Source organism: Chiroxiphia lanceolata, chromosome 19 (assembly GCF_009829145.1).
Source record: "Chiroxiphia lanceolata isolate bChiLan1 chromosome 19, bChiLan1.pri, whole genome shotgun sequence".
In the NCBI taxonomy this organism is placed as follows: domain Eukaryota; kingdom Metazoa; phylum Chordata; class Aves; order Passeriformes; family Pipridae; genus Chiroxiphia; species Chiroxiphia lanceolata.
The window spans coordinates 2975915-2988581 of record NC_045655.1 but is presented as its reverse complement, the minus strand read 5'-3'; the positions used below and the strand labels follow the sequence as shown (position 1 = coordinate 2988581).

At 48.5% G+C, this 12667-nt stretch overlaps 1 protein-coding gene across 1 annotated transcript in view; it reads left to right on the top strand.

Moving 5' to 3' along the window:
- Nucleotides 1-8896, top strand: part of LOC116796295 (protoheme IX farnesyltransferase, mitochondrial) — a 104226-nt gene extending 95330 nt beyond the window's left edge. Inside the window, exon 7 of the mRNA XM_032706802.1 lies at nt 6603-8896. Coding sequence (XP_032562693.1) covers nt 6603-7051 — 449 coding nt within the window. The 3' untranslated portion in view covers nt 7052-8896. The remainder of the gene's footprint in view (nt 1-6602) is intronic.
- The last annotated feature ends 3771 nt before the right edge of the window (nt 8897-12667 follow it).

Genomic DNA, 12667 nt, shown 5'->3' with positions numbered 1-12667 from the left:
GATTGCACCTTCCAGCTCTCCTTCACAAACAGAAAATGCCACCAAGAGCTGAACAAACCAGCCCTTGTGGATCAGGACACTACAGTGTGTTCTGGCCATGACTCTCCAAACCACTCAATCTTTGTACCAGCTCCCCCAAACAAGCCTTTACCATTACACTGAACCTGCAGTGTGTAACAAGGCTTTGACAAGACTCTAAAATCTTTCTTTACCCCCATAGCTGCTGCATAGTTAGAAATCTCCGGAGAGGACTACTGTGTTAGACTTGTGAACAAGCGCAAAAGAAAAGATAGCAAATAAAAGTTTGGGGGATGCATCCAGTACATCTCCTGTGAGTGTAACATCCTGTAAAGTTCATGCAGGACTGCAGTGAGGGGTTTGGGGCTGGTTGTGTTAAATTTCCCGCAGCAAAGGTGAAAAATGCAGCCTGAGACAGCGCGGGTGCTCGAGAGCAGGTGGATACAGCTGGGCCAAGTCAAGTCTCTGAGCTCTAATCTACCTTGTCTGGATTAAAGAGGAGTAATTTGTTCAACATCTTCTGAGGGAGGAGAGCCAGTTGTGTGCTATCAAGTAAAACGGTGTGTGGTTGTTTCCTGCCTACGATCCATTAAGAGGCTGAGCTTGCACTGCCAAAGCCTTCCCCTCCCGACAGCAGCCAAACTCGGACCCGTTTCCTAGAGACAAAGGGCCGGTGCTTCCCTCTCATAAGTCAGAGCTACCGAGGTCTGGAAATAATTTTAGAATTCCTTCGCATTATTCGAGGCTGAAGAATTACTAAAATTGTGCTTTAAGCAAAACAGCATTCTTAGGTTGCCAAGGCAGTAAACACCAGCTTTGGGAAATGCAGTAAGATTTCAACATCTGTTTTGGAGCTGATATTTAACTATTCCATGTTTATTTTAATGCCTGGTTGGCCACTTCCCAGCCATACATATGCAGCACCAAAGCAAGAAGACAGAAGGAGCGAGTCTGTTCTTGAACTGGTGCTACAGGTTAGCTCCTCCTTCCACATTTTTTTTGTTTTATTGATTAACTGGGTAGGTGTTTGTCCAGTCTGGAGCTTGGACGTGATATGAGAGGTTTACAGAACACTGTGCAGAAGGAAGGCACCGTGTGTTGTCTACAGAACAATGAGAAGGATAAGACGAGAGCACAAGTTGTTCCTCTGTTTTCAGGAGCACAGTGTTGATAGAGCAGTCCCTGTAGATAACCTTGGACATGTTTTTCTTGACTTGTGTGGACAGGCCCACGTTCACCTGCCTGCCCAGGCTGGTCAGACTCCAGCTGGCCCCACTCCAGGGACTGGAGCTCCCACCAACACACGCTGTGCTCCAGCCTGTGCCCTCCTGTAGCTCAAGTCCTTCTCTGCCCTTGAGGAACTTGTCTTCACACATTCTTTGGAGAGCTTCAACTGGACCATCCCCAACTGTTGTTCCTCATTTAAGGCAGACAGCTGAAACAGTTCCTGTGTGAGTGGAGCCATCACTGCCCCGTGTGCCAACTGAGCAAGGTACAAAGCTCTTTGATGATGAAAGGTGTTGCCAGCATGAAAGAGGCACCTTTCAAATCATTGCTTAAGAGAGTGGCATCCTCATCACGAGACAGTCAGGCAGGATCCAAACATTGTTCCTGCCCTTAAGTGGATGAGAAAGTAGGTTTGCAGGCCTCAGGTTACTCTGTTTGCTCAGGACAAGTTCTGTTGGCACTGATGGCTCAGCAGCTGCCCGTGCCCACTCTTTCCTGAGTAGATGTATGGACTTGAACAAACTCTGTATCCTTTACAGGGACAATCTGGGGGACTGGCAGTAGGGTCTGGATCTTTTCATCCCAGTGTCACTGATGTTGGTGTGAGCCCAGGATGGGCAGGACAAGGAGCTGTTGGTACCTGATTGCTCTGCTCTCCTCCCCAGGTGTTGACCAGTGGTCAGAGTTCATGGCCTGCAAGGGTTTGCACCCTAAAAACCATCAATCTCCTGCTCTTAGATGCTTTTCCTACCCAAGGCCTTAGTCTGGCCTAGGCTAAGGACTGGGCTCAGGCACTGACAATGCCCCTTCACCTCAGATTTGGACCATCCAGCAAATGAGATCATCTTGAATTTCTCTAAAAGGAATAAACCATGAAATTTTAATCAAAATTTAGAGGTACCACATGTCCTTCTTGACACCGTGAAGAGCAGAATCTCAGAGGGGGATGCTTCTTGCGCTTGTAATTCTGAAAATTAGACTGTCAGCTGCTGTGCTTTGCAAACCCAGAGTCATAACAGTTGCTTTTGGAATTCTCATCTCACAATTATTTCCAAGCCTTTCCCAAATTTATTGAGCCTTAAAACATCTTGCCAAGCAGTTTCCAAATGACTCTGGAATTTAATGTCTTGTTTGTTTTAGGGAAAGTGCAATTTATAAAGTTTCAGTATTTTGCTAGATAAAAATATATTTACAGAAAGAAAGAACCATTTTCTACCTCCTTCTACACCAGTTGACATTTTGGCTTTATCTTAGATATTAAAATAAAATAAAAATCTCAGCTTGTTCTTGTTTATTAAAAAGAAGGTCTATTACTATTTAAATACTTCAAAAAAAGAATTTAAGAAAAGAAATAATAGCTTAACCTTAAAATTCGTGAGGAACAGTAAAACCTGTTATTTATCTTTAGCTCTGGGGGTGCTTTAGGACCTACCTGGGTCTCTTCAATCCTGGAACTTTTAAGATGATTTAAGCCAGGGCAAAGTGATTAAAGAATAGGAACTCAACAAGAAAACATTTTAGACCTATTTTGCATGCAAGAGTGAAAAAATTCTGGAGACCTAGATCCTGTTTGCCTTAACAGATTTCATTTATTTCCAAAATCAAACAGGACTCATCTGCCGAGTTACCAGGATTTGTAAGTGTCTGCTGCATCTGTCCCAGGTTCTCACACTTGGAAAGGTGAAGAATTGGTCATAAATGGGCTCAATTGCACCAATTAAGAATTTGGCCTAAAAGGCCAAGGAGTTTGGGATGTCCACGAGCCAAGTGCTTGTGATCCTGCAGTTCATGAACTCCTGTGGAAAAGCTGAGAGACCCGAGTTCCTGTCAGTCTGCCTGTGCTCAGGGTTTCCTGGGGAGGAGCCTGAGCTGATGGCTGTCCCCTGGCTGTCCCCTGGCTGTCCCCTGGGTGCCCATGCTGTCCCAGGGTGTCCCTGGGTGCCAGTTATCTCCCACTGCCCAAGCAATGTCTCTGCTCCGACATCCAGCTTTGCTTTTGCAAACCCTGCACCAGCTCCACGTGTTCCTGTTGGGAACGACCTTGTCTGGTGTTCCCTTAATTATAAACTCCGTGGGGAAAAGGGAGATTTGCAATTATTAAGCTGAGTTCCCAAACTATTGGGAACTACACAGAGGCCGCAGAGTAGACTCAGCTCTGTTTTGAACCAGGTTAGTCTCCAGAGCTCGTCTCACTGTAATATTGCTTAAAAACACAGCTGACTTAATTATGACATAGTTAACATTCATCTAGTAATTAATGAGCATTACAGTGTCTGCTCTGGGCTTGACAGGGTTCCTACTGTGAGCTCATTTGATGGTGGATTGTACTGTACCGTGTGCTGTGCTTTGCCAGTCATCAGTCTTACGTGACACTTAAAAATCTCTGACAACCCGACAATCTCCGCCTGGGCCGAGGAAATTACAGGATGTCCCGGCACATGGGAACTGAACAAAAAGATCGGTCAGTTGAAATCCTCATAATGGCCTATTAAATTGTTTTACTGTTCAGCTTCTCTGTAAAATATCAATTATCTCAATGGTTGTAATGTAATCAAAGTAATTAAATTCCAAAGGCTTGCATGTAAAAACCAGAGCTTTGTAAATGGGAATCCAGCCTCAAGTAGTTTAGTTGGTCTGTTTGTGTTTAAAAGTTTCTCCAGATGACTTTTTTTTTTTTCCTTCTTTTAATGGTGTGTTACAGTTAGGGAACTGTTAAAGGGGTTTGTGTGTTTGAGGTTTAGGGTGTGTTTTGAGCTTGGCTGCACACAACATTTGAACAATTGAATAAGCAAAGCCCGTGTTAGAGCCCAAACACAGGGACGCGGCACATGCCGGATGAGAAGCCGGCTGGTCCAGAGCCGTGGGAAGCAGGGACAGCCTCGGCTCCAAGTCCTGGGCCTGGCTCCATCTGCTTAAGCGTCCTCAGCTGATGGATAATTGCAGCTCACCTCTCCCTAAGTTCTGAACAACGTCTCTGGAGCGCCTCAGATGTGGAACTTGAAAAATATTCCCCTCGTAGGTTTGTCGCGTTCAGGATCTCGCCTCCGGTAACGTGTTTTACAAGAGGTAGGAAAGAGCTAAAGAATGACTTATGACAGGAACATTTTCCCCGTTGTTCCTCCTGGTGTAGGGAGAGCTGCTCCTTCAGTGAGTTTTATTTTGGTTTGTTTCAGTAGAGCTTCTCCCTTCGATTTCATCAGAACTGAATCAAATCCTGTTTTGTCAGGGCCAAAATTACTTTGCCTGCCACAACTTTCTGAAATGATTGGTAGTTTTGGGGTGCACCATTTTCAACTGTCCTAACAATTGGTGAGTTCCAGTTTATAGAAGGTGCTAAACATGCACACCTGGAAAGTTGACTTTAGTAGGATTGAATAGCTGGATTTGCAGCGTTTTGGGCCATAGTCCAGGAAATGAAGTGACCTAATAGCCACCTTCCAGTACCTAAGGGGGCCTAAAAAAAGATGGAGAACAACTATTTACAAAAGCCTAGAGTGACAGGAAAGGGAGGAATGGCTTCAAACTGCCAGATGGCAGGGTTAGGTGGGATATTAAGAAGAAATCCTTCCCTGTGAGGGTGGTGGGGCCCTGGCACAGGTTACCCAGAGAAGCTGTGGCTGCCCCATCCCTGGAAGTGTCCAAGGCCAGCTTGGACAGGGCTTGGAGCAACCTGGGCTAGTGGAAGGTGTCCCTGCACATGGCAGGAGGTGGGAATGAGATGATCTTTGGGTCTTCCAACCCAAACCATTCTGGGATTCTGTGAAATCCCCTGTAATTCATGGCAGACAATGTTCTGAAAGCAGCACCCCCAAGGTATGTGTGTCCATCTGTGGTTCATATAATCAACTTCCAGAGGCACAGACTCACCTCCAAGAGTATTTGCAACTCATTTTAAAAAGCAGTGAGATGGGTCTTTTATACCACTACTGGATTTATAAGCCACTGGAAACCTGCATGAAATCTAATGGAGCATTCCCTCACTGGTGATAAGATAGGGGGGAAGAAAAGGCTTTTTTGCAAACTGAGATTATTAATATTTACAAGGCAGCACCAGTGTAAGTTGGGCTGTTTGAGACAAGAACTAGGCATGCACAGCCCCAAGGAGCAGATGGAGAGGAGATGTGAACCATGAAGCTGTTCAGAGGACACAGTGACTTGTTCTTTGTTGGAGCCCAAGCAGCCACTGGAGAAGAAATGAGTGTCTGGGGAAGAATTGAAATATATTAACCTGTGTGCAGAGAAGTGTTGCTGTTTCTGTTTCTCTCAAATCACTAAGAAAATGCTGCACTCGTGGCTCCAGTTGAGAAGTAGTTTCCATAGAGAAAGAGCTCATCGAGGCAGGGAGATGCAAAGAAAGTGTTAATGCCAGAGCAGAGGGTTTGGGAGCTAGGGAAACAAAAGGAAAATCCAGGAATGCTCATAATGTGCAACAGCCTTGGGGGATTTTTTGTGTCTTCAGACAAAATTAGTGAAGGGAGTTTAGTCTGAGGGCCTCCTGGAAGCTCTCTGAAATCAGCACATAAGCTGCTCCTGCCTCAGTAAGCCCTGTGCTGTGTCCCAGGGAGAGCTGTGGGAATGTGGTGCTTCCACAGCTCCTTTTTAATTGGAAGAGTAGTTAATTGGTGTGAACAGAGTTACTTGATCAAACTACTTAAAAGTTTCTGCAGTTGGTTTGAAGGAGTAAGAAGTTCTCCATCTCCTGCCACCTCATTAGCAGCTTCTGCCAGTTCTGCTGCCCGCCCAGGTCCATGATGGAGTTTCTCCCATGCCAGGAGCAGTTCCCTCCCTCCCACAGTGGGCAGGCAGAGAGCTAAGCCATGCTCCAGGCTCCCAGGGTGCTGGTGTGTCCCCAGGTCTCAGGAGGAGCAGCTTATCCTCCTCTTGTGTTGTCACTGAGCGGGGCTCCCTGTGTCTGTTCGAGGTGACACTGCTCTGCCCAGTGGCTCTTTTCTTCTCTGGATGCACCAACTCAGGAACCCAGGAGCAGAATCAAGAGGCTTCCAAGAAAACAGCCTCTTGCCCAACTTTACTTCATTCCCACCAATTCCCTCAGGTAGAGACTGAGTTGGTGCAGAAACAAATTAGAGGTGGTTCATTATGAGGAAGTGACTTGCTGAAATGCTTTGCAAATTAAGTGCTCCAAACCCAGACAATCCACCGTGCACAACCCTGTGTGAATGCCATTAAAACCAGAGGTTCCTTATCTCATGGAGCTGCCCTGAGCAGTGTCACAGCTGCCACAGGTGCCACGTGTGTGTAGTGCTGGCAGCAGACAGCCCATGGCAGCCGAGTTCTGTGTGTGGCACTTCTCGCAGGGACCTTCTAACTCTTCTGTCCTTCTCTCTGCCCCACCACAGGTGCTTTGCTGTTAGGAGGGATCCTTTACTCCTGGCAGTTCCCTCACTTCAACGCCCTGAGCTGGGGCCTGCGGGAGGATTACTCCAGAGGAGGATACTGTATGATGTCTGTCACCCACCCGGGGCTGTGCAGGAGGGTGGCTCTGCGACACTGCTTGGCCTTAATCGGACTGTCGGCGGTGGCTCCTGTCCTCGACGTCACCACGTGGACTTTCCCCATCATTTCACTCCCCATCAACCTCTACATCTCCTACCTCGGCTTTCGGTTCTACAGGGATGCAGATCGCAGCAGCTCCAGGAAGCTCTTCTTCTGCAGCCTGTGGCACCTGCCCATGCTGCTGCTGGTCATGTTCACCTGCAAGAAATCGGCCCTGGAGAAGGAAGACAAAGGCGACCTGCTGGGAAAGGGGGAAAGTCATGGGAGGGCTATGGAAATTAGATTGCCTTAAATGTCGATTGTATGTTGTCCTCGTGGCACATCAGGTAGTTTATTTTAGTAATCACAGCGGGGAATCCTGTGGGAATCTGTTTGAGGAAGAATCGTTCGTGCCTAGCGACCACTTCATGCGATGATTTTCTATTTTCTTTTGCGAGGGAGTAGCCAGGAGAGCTCAAAGCACTCAGGGGCCTCAGGCCCCTTCACTCATCCCGGACTAGGATTTCGCTTTGGGGTGGCCTTCTGCAGTCCCTGTGAGCCGTGGTCTCTGTCCTCGTGGGTGGTGGGGTTGGTTAACGAGTCACATGCGCACACGTTCCCCCGCCAGCACTGGCAGCCTTGGCGAAGCCATCAGGGAGCAACCCAGGAATGATTTCTCACCCTGCTCCCCAAGCACCCTTTCCTTTAATTTAAGCTTTGAGGCACACGGTGGGTTGGGTTTTTGTCTCAATCCCCACCATCCCTGCACTGGTGTCACACCAAACCCCTCACTTTTGGGGGCTTTTTTCAGTCAGTTGCTTTTCCCGAGGTTCCCCTTCACCCCAGTAGATTTTTGGCTTGCATATAACTGGCACAGTGCTAAAGGAGTGAGGAAAACTGCCTTTCAGCACACCACACACCAGCATTTAAACACCCTCCAGGTGAAAGCTCTCCTGTAGCACATCCCTTGGACACAATGAGCCATTCTGCTGTACTTCCATCACGGGGAACTTCTGGATCTCATGTGGTTTTACATCTTCAGAGTTTGAGCCCTGGGTATCAGATCTTCAGCTGGTAAAAGTCACCATTACTGTTTATGGCAGTGAGGTTGTGAAAAGTGGAGGAGGTGGGAAGCAGACCCCAGAGTCAGGTGGTTGTAAGGATTTTCCATGCTCATGTGTCTTGTGCCAGTGCATTTGGTCTCAGCGTCCTCTCATGAGCCCTGGACTGGCATCAAGAGTTTGAGCTCTATTTAATGTCACACTGTGGTGGCTCAGAGAAAGGCTTCACTTTGAGGTTAATTAATAGGTAAGGAAACACATTTACAGAAAAAAGGTTGTGGATTTAGCCTAATACTGTAATGTTCACTTGCTGCTGCAGCCTGTGTCCCTCCAAAGCAATTACTGGGGATGGTCTCCTGAGGAAAGTGCATTATCTCTGATATCTGATACACTGAAGAACATTTCTGGCCATGGTGCTTGTGATCCTGCTGCAGGGCTGTGGCTCACCCTCAGCCTGCCTGGGGCTGGCTGTGACCTGCTGGGATGCTCCCAGACACAGCAGCAGCCAGGGCAGACAGAGACGGGGATAGTTTGTTGTGGTAGTCAGTGCCTGTTACGACTTGATGTGTTCCCATGCCAAGATTTCTTTCCCATGTGGAAAGGGGCTGGGCAGCAGGTTGAGCATCAATCCAAAGATACAGCAACACCTGAAATGGGAGACACTGTCTCGAACCTGATCCCGAGTAAAATCCTTGAGGAAACATCACAAATCCACCACCACGGGTGTCTCACACTGACACAGAACCTTCCCTGGCTGCTCTCGGGATCCAAGCCTGACTCCTGGTCTGGGTTATGCTGGTGTAAATCAGGAGTGACATGGTTTAACCCCTGCTGTGCTGGCAGAGGTGCTCTCAGGAGCAGGGCCACCTGTTTTATGTGGCTCTTCAGTAATTGGCTGCGGGGTTTGGTGGCTCTGGAGTGATTGCAGATGACAGGCTGGAGTCCCCTCTCACTGTCTGACAGGCTCTGTTGTGCTCAGGTTACTGTGGGCAGCACTTCATGGAACTGTCTGGAAACTCCTGAATTTGTTTTAAAAATGCATCCAGTCTTCTCTGCAATAAAGTACAGACTGTACAAAAAGAGATGAACACTCCAAAGCTGTTCTATAGTATTCACTTATGATTGGAACTCTGGTCCAGTTCAGTTAATTGCAAAAGTATTTGGTGGTTCTGTGGCACTTCTCACAGCAGGATGTTCTTGATCGCTGCAAGAGCTTGTGAAATACTGATTTATTGTGCAAGCAGTGACTAAAACTAAGTTGCATGTGAGTGGAAAGGGTTTGTGCGAAACCAAAGATTTTGGTCAACCTTAAGCTGACAGAGGAACCTGAAAAGAGCAAACAGCCTACAAGAAAATTCACAGATTTTGCTCCCAGAGGCAGAAAGTGGTGCTGAAGCAGGAAGGTTGTGGTTTTCTCCTAAGTCATTCCAGAGCCAGGCTTCAGATGGCCTGTGAGTCCCGGGTGCTGTCCTGAGGAATTCCATTCTGATTAAAGGTCCCAAGGACATGCCTGTGGTTGAGCTTGTAAGAACAGTCATCTTCATTTCTAGGGCCAAAATGTGTAGCATTCACAGGGTTTAGGGCTACACAGGAGCTTTGTAATCATCACTGAGTGTCTGCAAAATGCAGGTCACCGAGCTGCACCATCTCCACACCCAGTGAGTCTGGCCTGGAGAAAAAGCATGGCTTTAGAATCAGTGGATCTGGGGTTTAAAGGTAAGAAATACTTAATAAAATAAGCTTTTTTTTTGCCTAGGAGGTGTTCCCTGCTCTGCTACAAACTGGCCATAAACAGATGAAGCCATCTACTGCCATTTTACTGCCTTTTGGGAGTGTTGCTGTTGCAAGTGCTTTGAAAATAAACACCTGGCCAAACTGAAGCCTTTTTTGCAAATGGATAGTGCAGCAGGTGCTCTCAGGTCTCCTTTTCAATATTGCTGTTGCCACTGTGGAAATTAAAAATCCTGAGCTGTCTGCCCTCATCCAGGGGTGTTCGTGGTCCCTGTGAGGATTAATGGCAGCCTTCCCCCCTCCAGCACTGCTGATATTGCTGCCCAAATCCTGCAGGGAAAGAGGCAGGTGAGGTGCATGAGATGCCTTTCCATGATGGCTTTGCACAGGAGATAAAGTTGGGCTTCCTGCATCTCTCTGCTGGGCCCTGCAAGCATCAGGCTTTGCACGGCTCCTTGAACCTGAAACAGCAGTTCCTGCTTAAAATTGCTATGTTTTCTTTTCCTTGTCCCATTTGGAGAACTTGAATATGGGTTGGTTGTCATCCCCTTATCCTGGTTACTCAGGATCTCCCCCTGAATTGGTCCTGCAGAATCACTGAGTGGTTTGGGTTGGAAGGGACCTGAAAGACCATCTCGTTCCAACCCCCTGCCATGAAATACCTGGTCTTTATGTGGCAGTGAAAAAAACAGCAGTGATGTGCCCTGTCCCTCCTAGCCCTGGGTCTGCTGAGGGGTCCCATCTCGGTGCTGCTGTCACAACAGGCAGCTCTGCACCACCAGGAGCTGGAGTAGAGCTCACGTAGGAATCTGAGCCAGAGATTCAAGAGGATGAAGCTGGTTTTAGTCTGTTTGGACTTTAAACCTTTTGTGTGGTTTTGTGGATAAAACAGTAGCCCTAGGGCTCAGGGGATCTTCATTCTTTCCAGACCTCTGCAGAAGAAATGCACTCCAGCTGTGAAACAGGGATGGAGGTGCTTCACCTTGCTGGAGGAGGGAACAGCTCGTGTCTTTGTCAGCCCTGGCCTGTTATTCTCTCCAGCAGTGCAGGGTGAGTGCTGGGTCAGGCTTTGAGGAGCATTGCAGAGAGCTGGCACTGGATTCCCCCACATCCCTGCTTTGCCCTGACCTTCAGCAGATCTCTGAGCACAGCACTGACCCCGTGGGGCGCGGTGAGGAGCCGAGTGACACAGCCGGGAGTTGTCCCGAGCTCTCGGGTTTGCAGGGAGCCCCCAGGTCCCATGTGAGCTCACACACAGTACCCTGACACTGCTGGCATCCCAGTGCCCCTGACTGCTGGCATCCCAGCACAGCAGCAGTTGGTGTGGCTCTGCTCTTTGTTCCAGCATGAATGAGGAAACCCAATCCCAGCGCTCGCAGCATTTTCCCTCTTGTTTCCCCCACTGAGGGTTTTTTTTTCTCGCTTCCTGTATCAGTCTCCGATATAATCTGCCCCAGCAGAGTCACACATTCACACTCTCCTGGCTCCAGCAGCGTTTCCCACTCAGCCAGGCCATGGCACTTCAAGGCTTACACAAAACACACACGTCCTTTTCAGTTCCAAACGATCCCAGGAGAGTAGGAATGGAAACAAGAGTGATACTATTAGAAATCATTATCATTACAGATAGAAAGCATGTTGTCCTGGTTGCTCTCCAGAGGTGATTAGATATTCCCTCTTCCTTGGAAATGCAGGCTGTCTACAGGACCCTTGGCTATTAAAACAGAGATATCAGCACTGTTTTCCTCCCGAGCAGCTCTGCAGGAGGTGGTAATACTAGACAGGCTGTCCCCAGTGGCACTTCTAGTCATGGAATTTCTTAACCAGGCAAAAAGCCAGCCCAGTCAAGGGCTCATGGGAGGCAGGATGCCACTTGTGCTGCCCAGGGGACCTTGAGTTGGTTGTTTTGCCTCTTGGAGCTGCTATTTCTTCTTGCAGTCCTGGCAAGGTCAGTGCTGCAGGGCCGGGCTTGGCCCCTGTGGGTGCATGTCCAGCACTTGGCCCTGCCCAAGACAAGTCAGACTCTGGTTCTAATGTTCATCCCTAACACCCTAACAGCGTGGTGTTAGTTTGGAGTCAGAGGTGACAACTGAGTGGTGAGGTCAGAAGTGTCACTGGTGAGGACACTCCTCTGTGAGATCCCTCAGACTGGGCCTTGCTGGGTGGTTCCCTCGATGTGTTTTAGTCCCCTCTGAAATAAATGTGCTGCAGGTTTCTAGGGCTTTGACATGAGGTCTAGCAAGCCTTGGAGCTGCTATCCAGACCCTTCTGTTCACAGAAGCACAGAATAGTCAGGGCTGGAAGGGATCTCTGGGGATCACCCAGTCCAACCCCCCTCCCTAGGCAGGGTCACCTGGAGCAGGTGACACAGGAACACGTCCAGGTGGGGTTGGAATGTCTCCAGAGAGGGAGACTCCAGGCCCTCTCTGGGAAGCTTCTCCAGTGCTCTGCCACCATTTGTGGGAAGAAGTTCTTCCTCACATTGAGGTGAAGCTTTCTGTGTCTTAGTTTATAGCCATTGCTCCTTGTCCTGTCACTGGGCACCACTGACAAGAGTCTGGCACCATCCCCTGACACCCACCTTGGAGATGTTTGTGTGGATTGATGAGATCCCCTCTCAGTCTTCTCTTCTCCAGGCTAACCAGGCCCAGCTCCTGCAGTCTCTCCTCATCAGAGAGATGTTGCAGTCCCTTAATCATCTTTGTGGCTTCCACTGGTCGCGTTTTCCCTGACTCAAAGGAAAGGAGTCCTGTTGAGCAGGGCATGTGCAGAGTGTCCCAAAGCCATTTAAAGCACTGGCAGAGTAACCTGTGTTTCAAAGGGCTGGCAGGAGCACCTCTCATCAGCTCCACCTCACACACTGCCTGTCACCTCTGCTTTTCTGCTTCCAGACTTTAACTGTTTGCACTGAAGATTTTCCAGCCTGGGTCGGTGCCTCAGGCTGGGATTTAGTTTCCAGTGTTTCAAAAAGGCACAGTTCAACTGTTTCACAGAGCAGGGTTGGCAGAACGAGCTGTTTTCCCACAATGTGGAGATGTTTTTCCTCCTGCTCCCAACCAGTTCTGGCACCCCCAGGCCTTGGAGCGAGAACTGAGGGTTTGGCAGTGGGCTCAGGTTGGTGCATTCATCCGTTCTGG